This window comes from Andrographis paniculata, unplaced genomic scaffold, assembly GCF_009805555.1.
Source record: "Andrographis paniculata isolate CXL003 unplaced genomic scaffold, ASM980555v1 Contig52END, whole genome shotgun sequence".
NCBI classification, from domain to species: Eukaryota; Viridiplantae; Streptophyta; class Magnoliopsida; order Lamiales; family Acanthaceae; genus Andrographis; species Andrographis paniculata.
The window spans coordinates 5062919-5087071 of NW_026137587.1; the positions used below are offsets into that span (position 1 = coordinate 5062919).

The 24153-nt window shown below is 33.2% G+C and overlaps 3 protein-coding genes across 9 annotated transcripts; 1 reads left to right on the forward strand and 2 right to left on the reverse strand.

Annotated features, from left to right (window-relative positions):
• Nucleotides 1-1664: 1664 nt before the first annotated feature.
• Nucleotides 1665-2400, reverse strand: LOC127254655 (PRA1 family protein F3-like). The gene has a single exon (XM_051279880.1). It carries the CDS (start codon nucleotides 2398-2400, stop codon nucleotides 1837-1839), a length of 564 nt encoding a protein of 187 aa, XP_051135837.1. The 3' UTR covers nucleotides 1665-1836.
• A 5510-nt stretch (nucleotides 2401-7910) lies between these two features.
• On the reverse strand, nucleotides 7911-16217 carry LOC127254652 (protein FLX-like 3). Of its 5 annotated transcripts, XR_007839465.1 has the most exons (7): nucleotides 14989-15129; nucleotides 12536-13070; nucleotides 12284-12429; nucleotides 12114-12196; nucleotides 11846-12012; nucleotides 10405-10518; nucleotides 7911-8734 (listed from the first exon to the last, which is right to left on the reverse strand). XR_007839465.1 is itself a non-coding variant. In XM_051279876.1 (5 exons), the coding sequence occupies exons 1-5, from the start codon at nucleotides 15125-15127 to the stop codon at nucleotides 11929-11931; spliced, it is 987 nt and encodes a 328-aa protein (XP_051135833.1). In that variant the 5' UTR covers nucleotides 15128-15129; the 3' UTR covers nucleotides 11699-11928. The 5 variants fall into 5 exon arrangements, 1 of the variants encoding a protein (XP_051135833.1); XR_007839467.1 differs by lacking the exons at nucleotides 10405-10518; nucleotides 14989-15129 and adding an exon at nucleotides 16078-16217; XR_007839464.1 differs by lacking the exon at nucleotides 10405-10518.
• Nucleotides 16218-18377: 2160 nt separating this feature from the next.
• LOC127254653 (uncharacterized) lies at nucleotides 18378-23475 on the forward strand. 3 transcript variants are annotated; one of them, XM_051279878.1, is made up of 8 exons: nucleotides 18379-18652; nucleotides 18871-18992; nucleotides 19493-19582; nucleotides 20165-20217; nucleotides 22014-22116; nucleotides 22900-23064; nucleotides 23175-23262; nucleotides 23338-23475. In XM_051279878.1, the coding sequence occupies exons 1-6, from the start codon at nucleotides 18430-18432 to the stop codon at nucleotides 22999-23001; spliced, it is 693 nt and encodes a 230-aa protein (XP_051135835.1). In that variant the 5' UTR covers nucleotides 18379-18429; the 3' UTR covers nucleotides 23002-23064; nucleotides 23175-23262; nucleotides 23338-23475. The 3 variants fall into 3 exon arrangements, with proteins under 3 accessions (XP_051135836.1, XP_051135835.1, XP_051135834.1); XM_051279879.1 differs by having other exon boundaries at nucleotides 18378-18652; nucleotides 22026-22116; nucleotides 23175-23475; XM_051279877.1 differs by having other exon boundaries at nucleotides 23175-23475.
• The last annotated feature ends 678 nt before the right edge of the window (nucleotides 23476-24153 follow it).

Here is a 24153-nt window from a genome sequence, read left to right on the forward strand (position 1 = left end):
GTTGCTTGATAATTGAGGGTTTTTAAAAAATTGTTGTTTGATTTTGATCGATTTTTGGGCCAACAAAATTTGTTAAAATACTATAAAACTCTCTCCGTTCATAAATTAATATTCTATTTTCTTATTTTAAAGTCCAATAACTATTATTCTATTTCTTTTTTTAAATACAAATTTTATTTATTTATTTTTTTTTCACCCTTCATTCATATATTACTTTTAATCTTTACTTTATAATAATAAATGACAAATTTGTCAATTTATACAAAAAAAAAAAAAAATTGTCAATTTATACAAAAAAAAACAATTATCTAAAAAATCGTGCAAATATTAGAAAATAAACGGATGGAGTATATTTTAGCATACAAGATATGTTTTTTTTAATTTGAATTTGAGTTTGATTTGATTTTATTTTTTGGTCTTTTGATTTAACATTAATTTGGACGTATATTTTCTTTTATAAGAAATTATGATGGTTCTATAATAAAAATTTTAAAATATTTCATTAATGCTGAAACGATCTAAATTATTTATGAACCGATAGTAGTAATAATAATAATAATAATAATAATAATCTAAGTTATGTGCTGAAGTACAATATTTAACACTAGTCTGCTGGATAATTTTGTGTAGTTTAGCAATGCATTTATTGTCTATATAAGCATTTTTAAAAATTATATTATGATTTAATAATTCTTTACATGATTTAATATATTTATAAAGTAGCTTAACAATACAATAATATTGTATTTCATGAATTCATGTTCTTTCCATTCCAATTTTTTTCTATTATTTTTAATTTGGAATATCCAAAAATCTTACAATTATTTTTTATATTTACACATAATTTTATTTTTTTTTCTTTTATCCATTTCAATACAATTTATAAAATTATAAAAAAAAGGAAAAATAGTTTTAAAAAATTACCAAAATTATACAATTTAAAATAGAGTGTAAAAGCCAAAATAGAAAGCAAAACAGTAAAATGGATGTAGCATGATTCAAACAAATTAGGCCCAACAAATTTGTTAGAGGGTTTTGGGTATCAATTTAGGCCCAACATATGAAGTGGACTATTAATCATAAATGGCCCAGAAAATAATTAAATTAAAAATAAAATAGGAATGCTAAGCCCAATACAACTTTTAAAATAAATAAAAGACAGCCCAAAAGTAGACAGAAAAGTTCAAACACAATCAAATAGATTTCTTGCAAGAAAAATGGATCCCATGGAATATGATATGCAGATGATTTAATCACAATGGAAGAACAGATTGAAGATTAATTAAGCAACAGAGCTCTAAGAAAAAATAGATAGGTAAGAAGATTAATATCATTATGTTATATTTGAGCTTCTATTTCAGTTATAAGCTAAACTTCAAGAATCAGCTTCTTCGTCTACAATTTATATAGTGTATTGTGTGTTTTGTTTTCCTTGTAAACATTAGGCCAAATTAATCAACAATGTTCATACTAATGGAAACTCTAGAGATTGAAGAAACTCTTCAGAGTCTCCAACTCTAATTAATAATATAGTACAAGTTTTGTTCACTGTACAAATAATTTCAAAGGAGTTTATATATATATGGAGCAGATGGATCTTAACAGGATAATCAAAATAGGAGAAGGAAATTGAGCTGGAAGAATATTTGATAAGAACAGTTGGATTAAAAGGTTTGGAAAAATGCTGTATAGAGTGAATAAATACACATACGATTCATACAACAAACTTCCTAAAACAAAGGATCACAATCGGGATGCACAGATAATCAAATCAAGTATTCAATCAACAACAGAGACCGTGGGAGATAAATTGGGGAAGATTAATTTGAAGTTAATTTAAGAGGAAGAAGGAGATGTAGCGCCGGCTGACCTCAATAATCCTCCGGTTTCCTCATCGACGAACAGATCGTCCGTCTTCCTCGCGGCGGCGTGGATGAGAACAACCACCACTCCGACCAGCAGCGACACCAGGATGTTGATTGTGGCGTCGGTTAGGAAGAGGACGACGAGCGTCACCAGCGACAGGACTATCAGCACCACCTGATCCGAAATCAACCGTCCGAAAACCACCAGCGGCTGGTCGCGGAGGAAGTAGAGCAGCAACCACACCGCCATCATGACGAGGAAGACGATGAGCGAGATCGGGTGCCAGAGAAGGCTGAGGAACAGAATAAACAGAACGACGATCACGTAGTTCATCCGGAAGAAGGCGACGTTCGCCTTGACTCTCTCCACCGCCTCGTGGACGGACTTCGGCAGTCCGAAGCTGTGGAGCTCCACCATCTGTCGCCAGGGGCGGCGCGTGCCGAGGCCGGCCTTCAGACGCTCCTTAGCGCGTGAGATGTACTCGAGGTCAACTCCGGCGCCCGAAGACGTGGGGATTGTGCCGTAGCTCGTCATTCTCCTGTGACGGTGATTCAGAATCGGTTAATGTGCCTGCGGATTGGTGCAGTTAAACCATTAACTACTAAGAAAGAGCGTGGAAAAAATGATGGCGGTGTAACTGAGGAACTGCAGGGAAATAATATATGTATATATATGTATCAATGCAGAGGAGTAGATGCCGGTAATGCTATGGTGCTGTGAGGTGCACTGTAACACTAACACGCTGTTTAAATAATTATTTACTATAGAATTTGAATCTCATTGGCTGTGAATTATCCAATTAAGGCTGTGTTTTGGAGGGCTTAAATAGTTGTATAATGTGATATAAACAAGTGTTTGATGTGATATTTTGAATATAAAATTAATATTTAGTATAATATAAAAAATAAAAAATAAGTGTTTGATTTGAAATTTTTTTAAGAGAAAATTTGGATGAATAGTGAAAGTTTAAAAAAGTCTTCCAAACAAACACACTTTAAATTTTATCATTTCTAATATACATATATATTACATCATTTTTAATAAATATATATTTATAAAATATTATATAGTAAATTGATGATAGCTTAATATGCTAATAAATACTAATATTTAAATAACAAAAAACATATACTTTCTCTCCTGTAAAGTTGTTATTTGGTTTTTGCGTTTGCATTAAAAATATCTTTATATTTGAATACTTTACTCTAAAAAATGTTATTGAATACTTTATCGATTTGTACTTTGATATAATAATTAATACTCCCTCCGTCCCCAATCTATTTATCAATTTTGTTTATGCACGAGATTTTAGAAATATTAGTATTATATTGGGATAAAGTAGAAATAAAGGTAAAAAGACTAAATTAACTCTATTAGTATTGTATGATACAAAGGTAATGACATTTGTGTAATATATTGTAAATTAAAAGGGTATTTGTAATGTTAGGTAGATGGTACAATTACTAAAAAAAGAAACGGATACTTTGTTATGGGACGGACCAAAATGAAAAAATGAATAAATTGTTAAGGGACGGAGATAGTATTAAAAAATTAACATGCAAACAACCAATGACAACCTTGTAGTGTGATGTTTCTTTCGGTGGTAAATAAATTGATGATAGCTTAATTATACATAAATATCCGATTGTTATTATTATTATTGTAAATAAATCAATCATAAAATAAATGAAGTGACAAAATAATCATTGTTTGGAATTAAGAATAAAAATCCCAGGTAATTACTAATTATAGACGCATTTTAGAGAGTTTTAAACTTATGAAAAAATTTAGATGTAGTAAAATATTGAATATTTGGTATAATATTTTGTAAAAATAAAATAACAATAAGGAATTTGATGTAATATTATATATACATATAATCATCCTTAATAACTAATGACAAAATTTTTAAAAAATAAGCATGAAAATAGAACATCAATTTTCTATTTCATTTTATTTAATTATTTACTATGATAGGGTTGCTCAATTATTGCACCTAAGACTAATATGAATTGTTATTCAAAACAATTTGGTGAGACCATTACCGTATAGTTACTTGTGAGCAATCATCAATTCTATTTTTATGTAATAAACAAATTAGGGTAAGATAAGATAATGTTTAAAAGATTAATGATGGAGATAGAGATTAATTTATACGAAATCACACTACATATAATTAATTAAATTCATCGGACTTTATTATTTTGATTTTGTGAAAACAACTTATAAATCATCTACAAATAATATATATTTAATCACAGTAATATGTGACTAATAACTTGTATTAAATAACACTATAATAAATTATTGAAACATATATATATATATATAAATCTCCTATCTAAACGAATTATTTATTTTCACAACACAATACATAAAATACAAAATGCTACATACCATTACCATTATGAATAGATATATTACTCACAAAATGTTTTAAAAAATAAAAACAAATTTATATAAAACTACGCATCTTTGGTACGTATTTCATACAATTTTCAATAATGAAATAAATTTATGCAAACCTTTTCATGTAAACTTTTATTCTTTCTACAATTTTTCTCCTCACGTTTTCCCAAAAATATTACTCCCTCCGTCCCATGTAATATGTGTATTACTGTAGATACGAGAATTTAAGTAAAATATAATTAGTAAGTAATTAAAAAGTATATTAATAAAACTAATTATTATTTAGTAAAAATAATTATAGAATAAGATTAAAATATGTAAATAGTTTAATTAAAATTAAGAAAATTATAAAATTTAAAATTTAAAATGCGATTAAAATGCATAATTATATTTTCAAAAATAGAAAAGACAAGTTATGTGGGACGGACGAAAATAGAAAATAGGGACAAATTACGTAGGACATAATACACTGTACACATTCATTATTTTTATATTATCTATACAATTTTCTATAACTCACGTTAAAAATTTATTTCCAAAAATCTTATTAAACAAACACACATAAAATATGGAGTATTATTATATAATATAAAATTTATTTCCAAAAATCTCACTTAAATTTCTATAAAATATGGAGTATTATTATTATTTTTTTTAAAAAAATCACATTAACAATTCTTAAAATCAAAGTAAACAATATCAAACTCTAACTAAACGAACCATTTGTATTTATTTATTTTTTATAAAATAATAATTAAATATAGTATTTTTTATGGACAATTAATATGTTTTTATAGAATTTTATAATTTGCAAAATAAAAAATTAGTTAAAATACGCTAAAATTAAACAGAGCCAATATATAACTATTATTAAATTAATATATCTTACAATTCACCTTAATTATCTTCGACGGGAAAAAAGGACAAATATAAAACAAGGTAATATTTCATGGAAAGGATGCGATATGAACTACTCACTCCGTCTCAGATACCATGTCCAAGTTACCGTTTATGTCCGTCCCACATATCATGTCACTTTCTTTTTTTGAAAAATGATTACACACTTTAATCTTATTTTAAATTTTTAAATTTTATTTTTTTTAAATTTTAATTAAACTAATTAATTATCTTAATTTTAATTTATAATTATTTATATTATAAAATATTTATTTTTACTAATATATTCTTAATTATCTACTAATTATATAGTGTCTCAGTGTAGCAGACATGATATCTTGGTCATTATTTAGTGCTTTGGAGATTCTGAAAGGGAGATATTCTATTTAACCCAAGCCGGCACGAATCTTAAGAATTATTGCACTTTTCGTATTCAATCAGTTAATAATTTTTATACTATCTCGCATTCAAAATTTTAGAAGGAACATGATTATTAAATAATTAAATATATACATACATAAATTAAAAAATTAAAAATATGAAACAAATTAAAACAACATGACGATAGAACTAAAAATATAGACCTGAAATATTCAACAGGATATTTACCCAAATAAGAAAATTCTCAAGTTATGAAATATATATATATATATCTCTATAGAACTGAAGGAGTAACTTATATGGTGTTCAGATATATTTTAGAAGTCTTCTAAAAATTTAAATAAAATTAAAAAAATAATTTTAGAATATAAATAAAGAACATTGAATATGATGTATATTAAAATAATTATTAATGAATAATATATTTAAATTCAAATTTAGATATTAAAATAAATTTCAAAATTTAAAACATTTAAATTCAAATTTAGATATTAAAATAAATTTCAAAATTTAAAACATATATGTTTTAAATTTTGAAATTTATTTTAATATCTAAATTTGAATTTAAATATTATTTCATAAAAAAATATGATCATTTAAAACTAATACTCCCGTAGTGTTATCATTTTCCTACCTAACATAATAAATATCCTTCCAACTTACACTATATTACACAAATATCATTATTTTTCTATTACACAATACTAACAAAAGCATTTTCATCTTTTTCACTACAACTCATTATAATACTAATATTAAAAATCTAAACGACAATCTTGCACCGGGACGGATGGAGCAGTACTATTTTTTATCAAAGAATATATATTTTCGTTAAAAGCAGTGCGCACCGAAAATTGTAAAATTTCGAAAGCAAACGCACCCTAAAAAGAGGCATAGTAACTATTAATGCATTTAATCATTAAATCATATGCTAATGCTGCAACCCAATCTGAGATCAGCCGTGTCTAAATAATTATTTATGTGTATTTTATATACGTGTTTCCTTGTGCACAAACACTAACAAAAACACACCCCAAGTCAATTATCTACATTACTATTCTATAATTCCATTACAAACATCACCTTAATAATGAATGATTCATTTTATTATATTATTGGTGTTATATTATTTCTTAAATTACTCAACGAAATCAACACACTAACCTTAGGATGATAAATTTTTAAAGAATGTAAAATTCAAATATAAAATAATAGCATAGTCTAGACAACTAAAAGAAAAAAACTAATAGCTTCAAATGTATTTTGCAGGCACAAATTCGACAAATGAACCATTTTCTCATAGAAGTCAACAATTCACAAATTTATCCGTTCTTTAACACTACTTTCAAATGCGATTCCCTAAAAATAATAATAAAAAATAAAAATATTTTTTTATAAAAAAATAATCAAATAATCATTATATAAAATCAAAATATTCAACTTAAAATAATATATTTTAAACTTTTGATACCATTTCTCATATCACACACAAAAATCAAATCTAAAAAGGCTGATAAACGAATTAATTTTTATATCTAAAACATAATTTTCTATATCTCACACAAAAAAAATCATTTCGAACTAAAATATTAAACAAATCCGATTCAAATACAACACCAATTTTCTATTTAAAAAGATGCATATCCAAATCACCCCAAAACACCCAGAAAAAGTTCCCATAAAAGAATAAATTAAAAAACGAAACATGTATTTACAAAATATAATAAATATCTAAAAATCCTTTTAGGAAAATAAAAAATGGAATAAAGGTAACGAACCTGAAAAGCAAAACATGGTGGCTGTGTAAAGTTGGGGCACTTTCAACTAATCCGACCGTACATAGAAATGGGCTGTTTGGGCCATTTTTTTAAAAAATGGGCCCCAAAAAGAACCCCCTTACCATGGCATGTTACTTTCACCACGTGGCTTGCTCAAAACCTGTCCCAAATTTTTTTCAAAGTAATATTTTTCATGCACAATATGACGTCAAAATATATAAATAAATAAATGCCCATAATTCAAAGCCGACTGAATATACTGTTATTATGGGCAGCAAGAAAATGCAGCACAATATATAATATAAAAAATTAAAGCAAATAATGGCAATGTCAATTACAGACAACTCAAAAAATAAAAGCAAAGGCTTTATTGTTAATAGGCAGAAAGCTGAACCACCACAAACTGTAAAAGAGACTGAAATTTGGACACAAACACACATGAGACATGGGCAATTACACTTTGAGAAGGCATGAAAGTTTTTGGAAATAATTCATGAGGAATTGATTGCCAAAGGCTATCAGGATACATAATAATCATGATTTGAAGAATAGTACTGATGTATTCGTTTAACTACAATAGAACTTAAAACAGGTACAGGATCATGTCTATCAATATATATAGATACACACATTATGGCTATACGTACACCCTTCCATCACAATGTCACCACTTCATGAAGAAGGAAGAACAGGTAATGTATTTAAACAATAAAAAGCTCATGAAAATCGAAAAGAAAAAGGAAACACTTGACCTAGAATTTTGAATACAACCATAGCTATTTTCTTCCAGGTGTAACAATAAGAGCACCTATATGGTGTGATGCAAGTGCAGTATTCTAAGGATATATATGGGTAATCAAAGTAACACAACAGTAATGATACAAAAATGTAAACAACCGAAATAAGTCATTGAGAGGGTAAAAGTAATCAAATTGGGTTTGGATGCAATTTAAAAATGCGTAATAAAAAGCATGAGAGTGCTTTGAAAGGTGGATTTTGGATTCAAAACAAATCTTTTGGTGTATAGCAAACTCTAAATCTAATTTAAGTTTAGTGGCGGTGCTATAATCCAAATTATAAGAACCGGTCCTATATAAGTGAAGTAAAAAGGTTTTGTTAAGGTTTCATGTGATAGGATATTTATTCTCAGGGTTGACTATGGATTTAAAATATGACAAAAGCAGCCGGATTCTGTAGTTTATCATAACTATAGGCACAATAATTATGGTCATTAGCATAATTGATACTGGACCTATTACCAGGAGCTTCGCGCCTATCATGCATTCAAAGTGTGCCGGAAATAATGACATGAATCAGATATCCTCGGGAGAAAGACATACCTGATGAACTTACCTTACCTTATCCCCCGGAAGATGATACTGTTAGAAGTACCCGATCCAAGCCTGCAAGAACCAGAGAGTGGAAAATTGTATTAGGGGATATATTCCTTCAAAAGGGAAACAACTTTAATGGTCGGAGAAGGAAGAATGGGATAGGGTGACAGCATGAATAAGTCATATAACAAAATATTAAAAAAAAAAAAAGGAAAAAAAGAGGAATCAATTTACAAAGTCTATACAATGGCTAGTTAACTTGATAATCCTACAAAACTCTTGTCATCTTCTCCACTACTGCAATATCCAAGGCTGCCTGTACAAATGTCACCTGGTAGAATAAAAAATCTTAAAATACCCGCAAGACTTCCACTCTAGCTTGTATCCCTCTGCCTATTCATTCCTACACAACTTCAACAGATGCCACTGAAGATATCAATTATCGCCTGTCCAAATGTCTTTATCGCTACTCCCATCCCCCCAAAATGAAAACAAGAAAAGAAATAGCAGACTTGTGCATTGATAACCTAAATCTGTTTAACTTGCTACTTCTTATCTTCAGTCTTCACAATTCCAGCCAATAGGATATGTTTCACATGCTCCTTTCAAGAAACTATCCGCAATATATCCAAAAAGAAAATCAACACGCTTAGGCATCTTTGATCACCCTATAACTGAGTTCTCAGCTTATAAGGATGCTTTATAAACTTTCAACAAGACAGCTACAACTGAGCAGGGTGAATTGAATGAACTTCATTAAGAAATTTCATTCCACTTAAGGCACAGGTAGAGAATCATCAATCATGTTTCAATCTCTAACCATCAAAAGGTAACTCAGCCTATCAAAAACCATATACTAACTTCTCCAAACAGGATGATCCTTCCAGATGTAAGTGAGCAGCAAAACTGGGGAACTTTTCGACTTCCAATTTAACATTATCATCAAATAACCTGACTCCAATAATCTCACTAGCACAATAGATCCAACTAAGCAGCAACCGATTAGAATTTTCCTTCACCAACTATCAGCGGACCATAGGCGAGCTATATATAAATGCATTATCTCCATAAATAGAAGTGATATCAATATGTGATCTACATAAACAATCTCCAGTTAAAGTTCACAGCAGGTCGCTTATATAAGAACTAACTTCAAGGACTAAAAATTAGTAGAGATCTCTTCATAGGTGCAGGCAAGAGTCAGTATATGTACACTACTGATAATTATATCATATGGATTTCGTAAACATAAAGCTGCTGCCCTAATGTGCAAATCTCAGAGTAAAAGTCAACTACACAACAGTTCGAAACCTCGGAACTACGTAAGCATGTATTTCTACATATCCTGGTGCCTAATGAAACAAATTTCTGTCATTACAAGTCAGCTGAGCCAAACTAAATTAGTCTTATTAAAAAAAAGAAATCCAAATTCTATTCCAACAGATTGAGTCATAATTTCAAGATTGCTCTACCACCAATCTTGACACTTCCAAATAAAATCAATGTGAGGAACAAGAAACTAGCAAATATAATTCTAACATCAAACTTTCAATTCAAATTCCACGTATCTTACATTAAGCAAACTAGATTTAATAACTCAATATGTATTCTAGAGGCAATTCCTGAACAAGAACAAATAAGGTGAGCGCAAGTGTGCTATGCGGAGGGCATAGTCCAAATCCAGAACACCTGAATACAAACAAAGACATAAATTGCAAACCAGTCAAGAGAGAGAGTACCTACAAAACTGGAGGGTTTTTGCCTATGAAGTGAAGTTTGCCATCATCATACAGCAGCCCACCGTCATCCTTTTCTGTTGTTCCAGGACCATGCCAAAGCACAAAGGATCTCATCTACCACAGAGGTAGCATGCCACTTTACAAAAGGTAGCATTGTAATGTACAATGAAAGCTTCAAGGGAATTTGAACTTGGCAGAGTGGTGATACTATGAGCAAACTATGTAAAGCTGAAGTACAATGAGTGGGTATGGACAAGCCTTCTGAATATAAATCCAAACTATGTCAGGCATTTCTGCAAATGGTGGGTCATAGAATGGCCTCAAGTGTGCCAAGATTCCATCTATTAATGATACATCATGGTATTGTACAAAGATAATACAGTGAAGTTCCGTATCTCCTCTTCTCCAATATCAACAAACACCTTCCCAGATGATTCTACAAAGCCATCTAGAATGCCTATAAATAAGTGATTTTATAGATGGCTTTTCCACAACCTAAACACACTCAATAAAATTTACACTCTTCTCTCAGTTTTAAGCTCCTGCAGTATAACACTAGCATATGACTCACCACCCAAATAACAACCTTCCTACTCTTTTCAGTAGCAAATTCTCCCTAGTAAAGTCTTTGGAGACCATTACAACCCCAAGTCTCAGGACAAGAACACTATGCCTCTTGAGTTGGGACACATTTATGAAGGAAGAACAGCTTGCCCAAACGTTCAATGCAACTAAATTCCTAAATCTATTGCTTACAGGGTGGGCAAAGACAGTCAGGTTTTTTACAAATCGGTACATGACAGAAGATGGGGCCAATGAAGATATGACCTAACAGATCTTGAAAAAGATACACTTGCTGTAATATCTAAATATATATATAAAAACATTAGTTAAGAGAAGAGCATATACTGAAAACTAAATGACCCCCCTCAAATCAGCGCCATATTAAACTACCCGCAAGTGAAGTCTTCACCTACTTCTGAAACTATAGAATATTTTATGGGATGGCCAAGTTGCAATCAATTGAGCTGACATACATTCAAAAGCATTGTAGTCCTGTTTCCCCAAACAACCAGTGCCACAGACAAATCCTTCAGTCACAAAACACAAACTTCTTGAATTCAAATCTAGCTTCATTCACGAAATCACAATGTATTTCTATAGATGGATCCTATCCTAGGAGCTAGCCTAAACCCCACAAACCAGCTTCAGAGATGAAATATTGAATGATCAAGAATAAGAACCATAAGGATAAGGGAGAATCAAAAGCAGGACAATAATGCTAGTAAAAAGCTGCAGCAAAGATTGTCGCTACTACGCAATTAAGTCATGCTTATAGTTAAAATGGCAAAGAGTAAAATCATAAGTTACGCCAAAAGCCATAATCTCTTCAAGTATTTAAAGACAAGCAACATAGGCACCACAGTACAGGGTATCATACGTAAGAAACCACACTTGATCCTTTTGCTCCATCAGGCAAGTGATGAATAGAACTTTTGAAGTGTCCTCATATCCATCCACATCTCAGCGACGACCCATCCGCGATTTTTCATGGCTTCCCCAGGAAGTAGAACTAGAACCATAGTTTGGGCCCTTATCTCCAGCACCCTAGAACAATGTAAAAGGTTATACAACCTAATACTGTGCGGAGCACTTCATTATGATCACACACAAAGTCCTGAAAGCATTTGAAATATCAGCATTCACACCTGACGAGCTCCATATCCACTTGCATAAGGAATAGGAAAATTGGCATCCGGATTGCTAAATGCCACCCCGCCATAAGGACCACCTAACACTCAAATAGAATATGATTGAGGTAATGTGATTACATGGACAAATATAGAAACCCTGAAAGCAGACAGAATAAGAGTGAGACCTGCATTCCAAGCCCTAGCACCAAAATTAGTAATCTCAGAACGAAGCTTCTCAACTTCACGAGCCATATTAATCATGTTTTTCTCCATTGATTGTCTCTGCTCCAATAATTCAATATTTGCATTCTTTTCATAGTCAATGGCAGCTCTGGGTATCCAAAGATTAGCATGCACAGATCAGGAGGTAAATCTATTATACTAGATTATTCAGAAATCAAAATGCACAAATACATGGAAAAACTGCCAGAACAAACCTGGTTCGCAGAAGTTCTTGATGTAACCCATCATTCTCATTCTTCAAAGCAGGAATCCTCTGGTTATCAGCCCTCAACTTTGCAAGGTCTTGAGAAAATGTCTGAACTTGGCCAGATAGGTCTTGCCTGATGGCATTCAGCCTTTGAACCTCGGCTCGGAGGTGAGCAACCTCATTTTTAACTGGTTCATTTGCACGAAGCTCAGCTTCCAACTTCATAACTCGGTCAATAAGCTCCCTGGATTGGAGTTCTTGGTCGGCACGCATATCAGCAACTGCAATATTCATGCGTCGCAACTCTTCCTTTGCAGCAGTCAACTCTCGCTCCAAAGCAATTCGATCCTCAACCAATCTCCGATTCTCTCCTATAAGTCTACGAATCTCGACATGCCGAATTTCAAGTTCTTCCTCTAATACGGCAGGGTGAGGAGGAATGGGATGGGGCAAAGGACCTCGAGCAACAGGTCCTTCTGGGGGATAACCACGACGGTGATCAAAAGCTTCACGAGCAACTCGATTTCTTCCTGCCATCTCAACTGAAAAATACAAAAGAATATTGTAAATATTCATACAGATGGAACAAAAACAGAAAGAGAGTTTCAGCAGCAATTTCTTGACAAATGAATGAGCTTAAAACCTATGCTAACTCTTGTATCATACTCTGATCATTTAGTATTTGCTTCTTCATCACATTTATGAAAATTTCACATATTGAGGAAATTAACTGAAACTTTTTTGAAGAAAGCACAAGCATTTTATTACAAAGACAGCATGAGATAGTTACATCTCAATTGAGAAATACATTATGACAAAAAGTGGGGGAAAAAAAACTAGAAATCTGCAACTCTATAACCTCAGCAAAGATAATTCAACACCACAATTCTATTCAACAATGCCATTATTTAATTAAAAATAAGAAAACCGCATCACTGAATTTGTAATGCAGAAACAAAGATGCAATTGGAGCATTCATAAACACCTGAAAAAACACCATTATGCTTTTCTACTTTAAAATTTAGATAAAAAAATTTGCTGAAGCAAAGACTTTGAACACTAAAATTTAAGTTGTTGATGAGAATCTAGAAGCCGTTTAAGGTTCTATTAAACTACCTTAAAGTGTAATTAATAGAACTCGGCTTATTATATTTTTCAATAAATTTATAATTAATTCAAATACTCAAAATAATCTTTGGAAAACCACTTTCTTTAATAATCTATGGTAAAAGCATAAAATAGAAGCTAATCATGGAACTTCCTTTTTGCAAAACATCCATGGTTTATTTCTCCTTTTGCCTTTCATTCCAATTCGTGTACACTTCTAACAAATTTCTCATCCCTGGAGAATCACTTATAAAATATGAATCACACAATTGTCTACTGGTCTGCAGATCATTTGAAAGACCAAGTAAGCCGAGAGAACAGTCAGGTTCATTTCAATGTTAAAAGATATCTCCTTCATGGAATGGGACTGGGCTTTTTATATATTTTGTGCGAACAACAAATAGAACTGAGTAATGCGCCTTCTGCAAAATATAGATTAAAAAATTCCAGAATAGGTTCAGCTGATCTTATCTCATCCCTGTGAAGCTACCAAGACTTTAAGAAATAGCTGAACTGCAGCCAATTATGTAAAGTATGTAACTCAGAATTTTATAGACTTTGGCAGCCAGAATATTACTCTCAAACATTGTCTGTATTACTAAGATCAGAAAAAAAATGAACTCAAACAAAAACAATACTATTCCCAGTGGAATGCACTTACATTCTATTGCGATTGTGAGGTATGCAACTTAGATTTTTATGAACTTGGGTACAGACAAGAGTCTAGCTACCGTAAGATGGAAAAGATCACAACAGTCTTGGCATAATTAGAAGAGCATACAGAAGTAATATGATCTGAATTCTGGAGTGTGGGCATATGATCCAAATGATTCTCCAATTCTTAATTCATTTTTCCTTTTTATGAAAAAACCCTTCAAAGCCCACACTGATAGAAACTACATGCTGTTATGACCGCATTGAAACCATGAATGCATAAAGAAAACGCCACATACAAAACAGAACAATAAAGCGAATACCAGAAAATTTCACCATCAAGAAGTTCAGCTGAATCACATCGGCAAAAAAAAAGGAATTTCAAAACTTCATTCAGAAGCACAAACAGGACAATACGTGAAATATATATTCCTTCATCGTCAGTAAGATCAAACAATAACAACAATTTCCAAACTACACCGAATTCACGAATTCTCGACACTAACTCAATCAAAACATGAACTCTCAATAATAACTACAATTGAAAAAATATCTCATGTCGCAAGGAAAAAAAACATACAACAAAGCCAAAAGAACGAGCAATCCTCCTCCTCGGACTTCCACAGCGCAAATTCTAACAACAGTCATACCAAAATTGAAAGGAAAAATGAATTTTATAGCTTAATTCAGTCCTTGTACCCTTCAGGGACGAAGATATCGGCGATGCAGCGTCGGAGCACCGGCGAAAAAACTGACACACACCGCTCGATAGGGTTTGGTTAATTAAATATATTCGGCAGAAAATAGAAATAGAATCAGAGCCGAAGGGCATATACATAGTGGCCCCTGACCTCGCCATTTAATTCTATTTTAATCCCTCAATTTTTGTTTTATATACTTTAGCCCCCATCAAAAGTTAGCAGTTATATAGGCGTATTGTTTTGTTAGGATGTTTGCCTGTGGATTTTAATGTTAAAATTTTAAACAATACTGTAATATTTTTTCTGTCTTGTAATTTTGTGTTCAAATTTTTTTTATACGAATATTAATGTATGAGATTTTAATTGAAATTTTTTTATATTTTTACTTTTTATAGTAAAAAAAATAAAAAGTAATATATTTTTATTAAAAGAACATAAAAATATATATATTTTTTAAAAAAGTAAAAAGTAAACACAGATACTGAAAAAAAAAAAAAATTTCAACCTAAATAGTTATTCATGCCAATAAATATCCAATAAATATAAAAAATTCTTTAGCATAATATAAACAAATAAAACATAAATATTTAATTTAATATTAATATTTTTTTAACTAAAAACATAAATTAAAATTTTAACTATTTGTTGTTTAAAACATTAAAAAAATATTTTTATACCTAAAATATGTATCAATATTTATTTATTTATATAATAAATAACTGTTTTAATTTGAAAATAACATAATAGTTGCATTTAAATATTTGTTTTATTTGAGTTAGGATTTTTTTTAATGTAGTTAGATTACTGTTAATTGAAACAAGGTATTATTTGTCTAATCACCATATACTAACATCCCTCCATTCAAATAGTTCATTGTATTTGCACTATAGTTTTAACAATGCATCCTCTATTCATGTTTCAACATATTTTACTTGTTGTAAAGGAACCTATTTGATAACACAATTCTAAAATAAAACTAAGAACATCATCAAACCAGCACTTTAGTTAAACGTGATAGAAAAATTGATCATGAATTAGCTTAATACAAAACTGAATAAAATTCTATATTCTAAGAGAGGAAAATTACCGAACAATCGAAACTCATAGGTCGACTATAGAAGTGGCTCTGATGAAGTGCTTGAGAAGAGCTTTCTCTTCGTCAATCCGCCTTTTCTCTTCATCATCTCTCGGCTTCAATTTCCTCCTTTCTTCTAACATCCATTTAAACAGTTCGCGCTGTTTATCCTCGGGAACTCTTGTTTGTTGTAAGGATTCTGTGATGAGTGGAGGATTTGGCGAGGACATTATTGTTTTATCAGAGGCTGCAGTGGAGTCATCCTGTGTGTCTGATTCTAACTTGCCTGGATTGCACATTCTGGTAATAAGAACATATGCTGCACAAAAAATGTGATTTCTCAGGAAAAAACACAAGAAATGAAGGATGAAAGTTCTTTGTAGTTGTATAGACATTCAAAGCCAGCAAACGTATTCGTCCGTCAAATGGATATGAAGATAAAAAATACAGAGACAGAAGATCATACGCAACTCGAATGGTCATTTATGCACAACTCCGCAATACCAACTAGTTCGGAGACAAAAAAAAAAAAAAACCAGCAAAGATATTGAAATTAACATCATAAGCAACAGGAGATTATTGTAACGGCTGAATTAATGAGTGCCAACACAAATGAGGCGCGATGTTGCCTAAGCAAAAGATTTATGTCAAATGTGATTTTTTCTGCCATTACTGATAAATGATTGTGGCAAGAGTAAGTGTTCACAAGCAAAAAAGCGACAAGTTGTTGCACAGAAACACGTCTAAACACATGGATATACTTCTTTGGCATAAATTGAATGGAGTAAACATGGTCAATTCAATATTGTTTACCGAAAAGGGTAAACATGCTCAATACAAGACATAAAACTAGCAATTGTATACGTGAATCATAAACTAAAAGCAGTTGAGCTGATTTGATATTGAGGCAAATAAGAGCATCAGAGTCGGAGCTTTGGGCATAGTAGTAAGTTCCTTCGATTGTAATAACAGTGAAGTCTCAAACTAGAACATGTCACTTTGTTATAATTGGATTTTCATCATCTTGTTGTGGTGCTTCAAACTTTTTGCAAATGATTGTGGCCATCTATTGCACATACTCTTCATCTTCACTAGGATAAATTAAGGTTGGTGCTTCAATTGGCAAACATATGTTCATTTGTTGGGTTCAATCTTGCAAACATCAACTCTTCTTGTTCTTAATTTTACGTTTTGTTAGCTTTAGCCTTTGTAACACCAAAGCTTACCCGATTCCCATCAAGCCTTCTTTCTCCTGTGATTAGAGATCGATTAGCACGTTTTTTATTGAGCACACTTAAATATATACTTTGTGAAGCTGATGTATTCATAACTTCTGCACAATCTTGACATTCTATAGTTGCATAAAGAGTGAAAGCAGAGTGTATCTTGTTCTAGTGATTATCCTCCAGTCATCTTCACTTTTCTCATTTTCGGATTTTCTACTTAAACCTTTTGTGTTATAGTTTCTGCTTGGTTTGATTTCTTGATAAGTTTTGGGTGCAAGTTCATCTAATTCCCCTCCACTAATGGAAAATAACCCTACAATCATCGTAAGAAGTACTAGGCACCAAGAGAGAAACATCAATCAAGACAGCTGAAAGCAGGATACAAAGTGAAGCTATGCTACGCACAACTCACAAAAGGCGAATCTAACGAAGCATGCATATTTTGTATAGTCAGTGTTGAAATGAGCAGGTGAGAAGAAATTTGCAAACCTGAAAGGCCGATATTGCCAACCAATAAAAGAGGCCAGACATAGTTCCGAATGAACGATCTAATCAGACGCCAACGACTTGTAGGCGGCGGAAATGCTTGAGACCGCGGCGGCGGTGGCGGAGGAGGAGCAGCTCCTAAAGACGACGACGACGCAGCTGTGGTTGGTACCGACGCCTTCTGCATCGCTATCACAATATGAAAATGATTACAGTAGAGTAACCGGCTAACCGCATACTGATCAACAATGGTAACCACTGGCTGCCGAAATTTTACACCAAACAACAGTAATGGCAAAAATCAAAATCGGAAACTGTGAAATCTTCTTCCTTGACTTACATTTTCTTCGTTTGTTGGAAAAGAGCTTAGAGTCTTCTCCGCTCATCGTCGACCTTCTTCCAATGTTCAGCTTCCGTTCGTCTTCTCAGACCAACGTCGCTCTCCTCCCTTCGTCGCCGATTTCGTCAGCCATGTCGATCAGGGTTTTGCGAGGCTACGACGTCGTTTGGTAGAATGAAAATCGCGTTTTTAATTGTTTTAGTAAAATCTGAAAAATGCGCTATTACGTTTTTTTTTCGTTAAAAGCGCGCTTTACTTAAACTGCAGAGATAGAAAATTGCCGCTGTCGCGGAGGGCTATCGGAAAAATCCAATGGCAACGGCGCTTCGCTTATCGCCGCTCTGCTCCGCCGTGAGAGCTTCGTCTATCGACACTGAACAGAGACTCCCTTACAATCGGCAACGAACATATCCCAAAAAGCAAGAGGCCTTAACGGCGGTACCAGCATCTTCTTCAGCCATCCAGCTTGATAAGTCTGCGGCTAGAATTTCCATACCCGACCTTCTTAGACGAGACATTTCTAAAACTACTGAAGGTAATGGTCAAGTCTAATTAAGAATTGCCTTTAGTTTCAACGTGTGCCGTTTTGTACTTGTTTTCTGTAGTTATTGACAATTTGTGATATTTTTTGACATGGGTTTGAAAGAGCTGCTGTAACTTGTATTGCATCCTTGATGTGGGAATTCACACACACACATGTTTATATATATATATATATATATTTTCTGTAATATGTTTTTTGTGTTGATATAGCGGAATTAGCTGGCTCGTATTTGGGGTATGAAACATGGGTGCCCAGTCCACCGAAAGTAGAGAAGCCTCGGTCTGTGTTGAATCCTGCATCACTTGCTTACATTGGTGACTGCATTTACGAGGTGCACATGATTCCTTTTTGTGTTATCAAGTAATCAGCTAGAAGTAGGGTATCTAGGTTCTCTATTGGTATACTTAGTGTAAAATATGTTTTGTCTAGTGAATTGCTACATGTATCTCATCAGTTCCTTAGTATCTGAGAAGCATTAGATTTTAGTTAATTATATTTTGATCACTTGACAAGAAGTTCTCCAATTGGCACTGTAGAGTTAGGTTTTTTTTTTTTTTTTTTTTTTTTTTTACTTTATTAAGTGCTTGTTAACTGCTGACAGAGACTTAATTCCTGTCCAATAAGAATTTGGTTTATGTTATGCAATGGATAGAGGACGTATACCCTCAACAAGTTACAGATAATCCACAACGAAGGAAATCAAACAACTGTCGTGGCTATCTATATTATTTCATAGTTGTCTGGACATTTTTGAAGACCTCATATATTGCCCTGTCTTTGAACATGCAATCAAATACTTCTCTTTTCTAGTATCTCATCAGTTAGATACAGCTATATGCACGCAGGCACTTTTTGTTTCCACCACTAAATATTGAAGAATTCAACGATCGTGTGATGGCTGTCGTACGTTGTGAGGCCCAGGTACTACCATTGGCCCATGAATGTGTTTATTTTATTAAAGACAATACTTCAATGGTTGTTGATAAATTATGGGTTAAGTAAGTTTTATCAGCTTTTACATTTGGATCAGTTGTGCATCTACAAACATCTTTCTACCTTGGAATTTTCTTATCGTTTTCATTTCTAACACCTTTTGTGGTGTCATCAGCCTTGTCCAGTTTCATCAAAATTTGGTTAAACTTTTGGCTTTTCATAAATAAAAATTGAATCAACACTGTATTAATGTATTTGGCTATTCAGTTAATCATCTTGTAAATATGTTGGGATTCTTTCCAATGGTAGTTTTATGCGTACTTTTTATATTTTTTACTACCTAGAATGATGCCTCTTAGTTATTGGTCATGTTTCAGCATACACTATCTTTGATGTTATTATTAAATGACTGATTCCATTTTTAAGAAGCATACTCCTTGATCCATTTGCTGCCATTAAGATAATCAAATTACCTGAATGCATGGTTAAAAGTTCACAAATATGCACTTAATATCTATCATCTCAAATCGTAAATTGATAGAGAACCAAATCTCTGATTTGATGTTTCAGGATGCAATGCTGCAGAAGCTAATGAATGAAAAGTTCTTAACCCAAGAGGAGAGGTTTGTGGTTTATTGATCAAAACTTTATTTTTTCTTTTGCTTGTATGATTAATTTGTGAACAATTTGTCACTGAGACAGAAGCTAAGTACCATTCCATCTAAAAGTTAGGGATACTAATCTGTGTGTCGTTTAATTTGGGTAAAAACAATATTCTCTAGCTAATGAATATGTGCCAATTTGTTTGTTTGTTTATATGTATATTATAAATTTTTATTAGTATTGCTTTTGGTTTATAGTTGAGTCCAATTATTCTTGAATTTGTTTGCAAGACACTGGTTAAGAGGCCTTACTTTAGCCGCTCATCATCTATAACTATTGGCATTTGGGATTGGAAGCCCAGTTAACTGAAAGGAAAGTGTTGAGCACAAAAAATAATAATAATAATAATAATAATAAGTAATGGCAGTAGAATTTTGGATGGGTCTAGATATAAGCTAAAAGTCGGGAAAAAGAAGTCAGACAAGGAAGCATGATCGGCCGATATGGAGGTCGGACAGGACAAGGTCGGGCACAGGGCTCGGGCGTGATAAGGTCGGGCAAAGCAGAAGTATCGGCGGACGCGGAGGTCTATCAAGACGAAGGTCGGGCAAGAAAGAAGTATGGACAGATGCGGAGGTCTGTCAAGAGGACAGTCTGTTCATCCAAGGAGGTAAGGCAAATAGAGCCGGTCGGTTGCTCTGTGGTCGGGACCACAGTTGGTTGGTCTACAGTCGGGACCGAGGTCGGTTGGACCGTGGTCGGGACCACAGTCGGTTGGTCTGCGGTCGATTGGTGCTTAGTTGGTTAAATAGGTCGGATGGTCCAAAGTCGGTTGAACAGGTCGGGCGGTCCGCAGTCGGTTGAGTCGGACGACACGGAGGTCGATTGATGCGGAATTTGGACCAAGTGAGGTCGGGCGAAGAAGAATGAGACGGACGATACATGGTTGGACAAGAGACCAGATGGTGGTCGCTTGATGGGGCGGCTAAGGAATCGTTTGGTCTAGCGACCAGTTAGTCTCTGAACTGGTCGGGTGGCACATAGGTCGGGCGAAACGAAGTCGGGCAAGAAGGGACATGGCAGCGGGTATGCAGGTCGGACGAAAGGCAATTCTGGGGCGGTTGGAGGAAGTTGCAACCGGCGAACGGTTGAAGGAAGTTGCAACACGTGTCAACAGAGGAGAACTTGGTGAACGGTTGACAGCAGTTGCTTAACCGACCAAATGGTGGTTCAAACCCCTTCTTTAAGGGGTTTAAGGATCCAGTGCTGTTCAAAAAAAGACATCTTCAATCGACAAAAATTCAAGAGAATTGCTTTTGGGGATCACCACTTTATTTTCCAGTTTTTTATTTTATTTTATATATTCTACGGTGTTTAGAGATTCCTAATCTCATGCATTCATCTATCAAATTTGAAGATATTTCTCTATTTTCGGATTTTACTTTTTATTGTTGAAAAAACACATCAACAGAAAGATAATGGTGTTTTCGTTGCATCTGAGTGAACTATCATGTTTTTTTTTTTTTTTTTTTCTCCTGAGTTGTTGATTCCAGTTGTACTCATGGTCCTTGATACTTCCAACTTACATAGAACAGTGCTAATTTTTTGGATTTGTGCCAAATTAAACAATGGCGGATTTAATCATTTGGTCCATTTTCTTGAGCAATGGCTTCATTGAGTCTAATCATCTCTATCAGAAGGTGATTGGCATGAACACTATACATCCTGCCTTTTTGTTCATTGTGGTGCAATCTTATAGCTAAGTTTTCCATATCATATCATGAATTTTTCATCTATGCATGCATTTGGTAATTAGGGATGTCCTTAGGTGGGGGAAAAACATTGGTTCTTCCAAAACAAGGACAAAGAAGCGAGCAGGTGTAGCAGTTTACAACAGAGCATCTTCTCTGGAGACACTTGTAAGTTATTGCACATTCACTACATTGCCCTTCTACTTTTCACTAATGACAAAATTTGGATTGGTACCTATTTCATCGAGTGTTTATTCTCTTTCTCCAAGACCAGATTTTAGTGAACATAGGTTTCTATTGTTTTTCTAAACATCTATATTGACAAGAAACATTGAATATACTGTAATCGTAATTATTGCTGTTCTTGTAGAAAAGATTGTCAGTGTTCATTAATCACACTATTGCGGGAATATTCTCTTAGTAATTGCTTCCAAATTGTGTTTGGAGGTGTGAAAGGGAAAATATATGAAATTAAACGTTTACAGTTGTCCCATACTTTCATAGTAATATGCAATATATCTATTGAGTCAAGCATAACCTAGTTACAATATAACTTGCTTATATTTGTTCTCTTTCATTTTGATTATGGTATCTACCTTTGAAATCAAATGGAGGAATCTCTTTGTTCTAAAACATGTACTCTTCATGTAAATCTTCCATACACCAATATAATGAAATTAAGTTCTTGGGTGAAATTTCCTAATGAGGTTCCACAGGTAGCAGATTCATGGGATCCTTAGGCTTTTGCTATTTAACTTTTATACTTTCTGTGCCAGAGTGGTGAAGTGCAATAATACCACTTTTCTCTATGTCCGTGAATCTTTACAACAATTGATTGTTAAAATGATTGTATTTAATTATTGTCACTATGAGAGCAATTGATGTCATAAAATATTGAGGTAGTTTCTCTTTGGCAGAAAATAACCCATTGGCTTGTAATCCATCTTATAGGTTGGTTATTTGTACCTTACAAATGTTCACCGGCTTAACGAGATCATGGAAAAAATAGGGTTCTCAACTGATATTTCTACCTCCTTGGAACAAGTGTCTTAAATAAGGTTTGAAGATTTATCCCCCAGAAATGACTGGGCTTGCCAAAGAAAATATCTCGATGAGGTAATAGAAAAACCATTGTTATATTGATGATGATAACGATTGGCCAGAACTTTCATTGGCGATTGGATAAAATAGAATATCGATTCTCACTTCCAACATTTTACTCTCAGGCCTTTGCCCGGTCACTTGCATTGCCAGAATATACAAAATTCGAGAGAATGTAATCCTTGATCAATTAAAGAGAGCAAGCACTCCAAGGTTAGTCATGTGAGCCTATTATGCATTGTTATGTTATACAAATTTGTATTCAAGAGTGATTTATTTGGATCACAGGTCTGTTACTTTCATGGTAGCTATTTAAAAAACAGCAATCATCACTTCAATGCTTGAAGCCATATATGCATTTAATGTAGCTGCCCGAAACTTTAAATTTCAAGGGGTTGGCCCCCCTATTAGTATCTTTCTTTCTTACATGCTGAAGCACACTTTTATCAATGCATGTGTGATGGTAATAATTAGAGGTAGCTGGGCATGTATGCATGACCAATTTGACAATTTGCTCTTGGCCCCATATCAACAAACACACAACAAGAATTTGAGGACAGATGTATGCACAGTAGAAACTGCCGTGTACTAGACACAATGAACAGTGAAGGGTTAGTTGTCATAAAGTTAGGATGAGAATTGATGCTAAAGTAGATAGTTTTAGTGTTTTTATAGCAAGGAATATAAGTAGAAATATCTTAGTTCTAATCTTGTGGGTAATAACTAAATAGTTGCGTCGGGGTCCAAGTTTTCAACTTGATAAGCCCCGATTTGGGCTCATTGTTAAGGCGATAAATGAGTTGAGCTTGAGTTCGAGAAATGCTTTATATAAAAACTGCATTATTTTCAAATGAGCTGTCTTGGCTCATCATTAATTGACTAACCCCACCCCACCCCCACCTCCAGTTATAACAAGAATAGAATGCACTTATTCAGGTATAATGATGTGTTAATCCTTCCTTCTATAAATATGTTAATGTAATCTAAGTGTAAGAAAGAGAATGCAAGAAGGTGTATGCAATGATGCCTGTAAGAACTCCAACACAAATGGCAGACTTCACCTAATCCACATGTGTATGCACATATAGGTATATATTTGTATCT

What these genes read in the sequence shown, in the direction of transcription:
- LOC127254655 (XM_051279880.1), bottom strand. Translation starts at nt 2,400, where the DNA reads ATGACGAGCTACGGCACAATCCCCACGTCTTCGGGCGCCGGAGTTGAC.
- LOC127254652 (XM_051279876.1), bottom strand. Translation starts at nt 15,127, where the DNA reads ATGTATATGCCCTTCGGCTCTGATTCTATTTCTATTTTCTGCCGAATA. An exon ending in GATATCTTCGTCCCTGAAGG is followed by an intron (nt 13,071 to 14,988) that starts GTACAAGGACTG and finishes TGTATTTTTCAG; the next exon opens with TTGAGATGGCAGGAAGAAAT. An exon ending in GTGGATATGGAGCTCGTCAG is followed by an intron (nt 12,013 to 12,113) that starts GTGTGAATGCTG and finishes ACATTGTTCTAG; the next exon opens with GGTGCTGGAGATAAGGGCCC.
- LOC127254653 (XM_051279877.1), top strand. Translation starts at nt 18,430, where the DNA reads ATGGCAACGGCGCTTCGCTTATCGCCGCTCTGCTCCGCCGTGAGAGCT. An exon ending in TCGTACGTTGTGAGGCCCAG is followed by an intron (nt 19,583 to 20,164) that starts GTACTACCATTG and finishes TTGATGTTTCAG; the next exon opens with GATGCAATGCTGCAGAAGCT. An exon ending in TTCTTAACCCAAGAGGAGAG is followed by an intron (nt 20,218 to 22,013) that starts GTTTGTGGTTTA and finishes TTTGGTAATTAG; the next exon opens with GGATGTCCTTAGGTGGGGGA.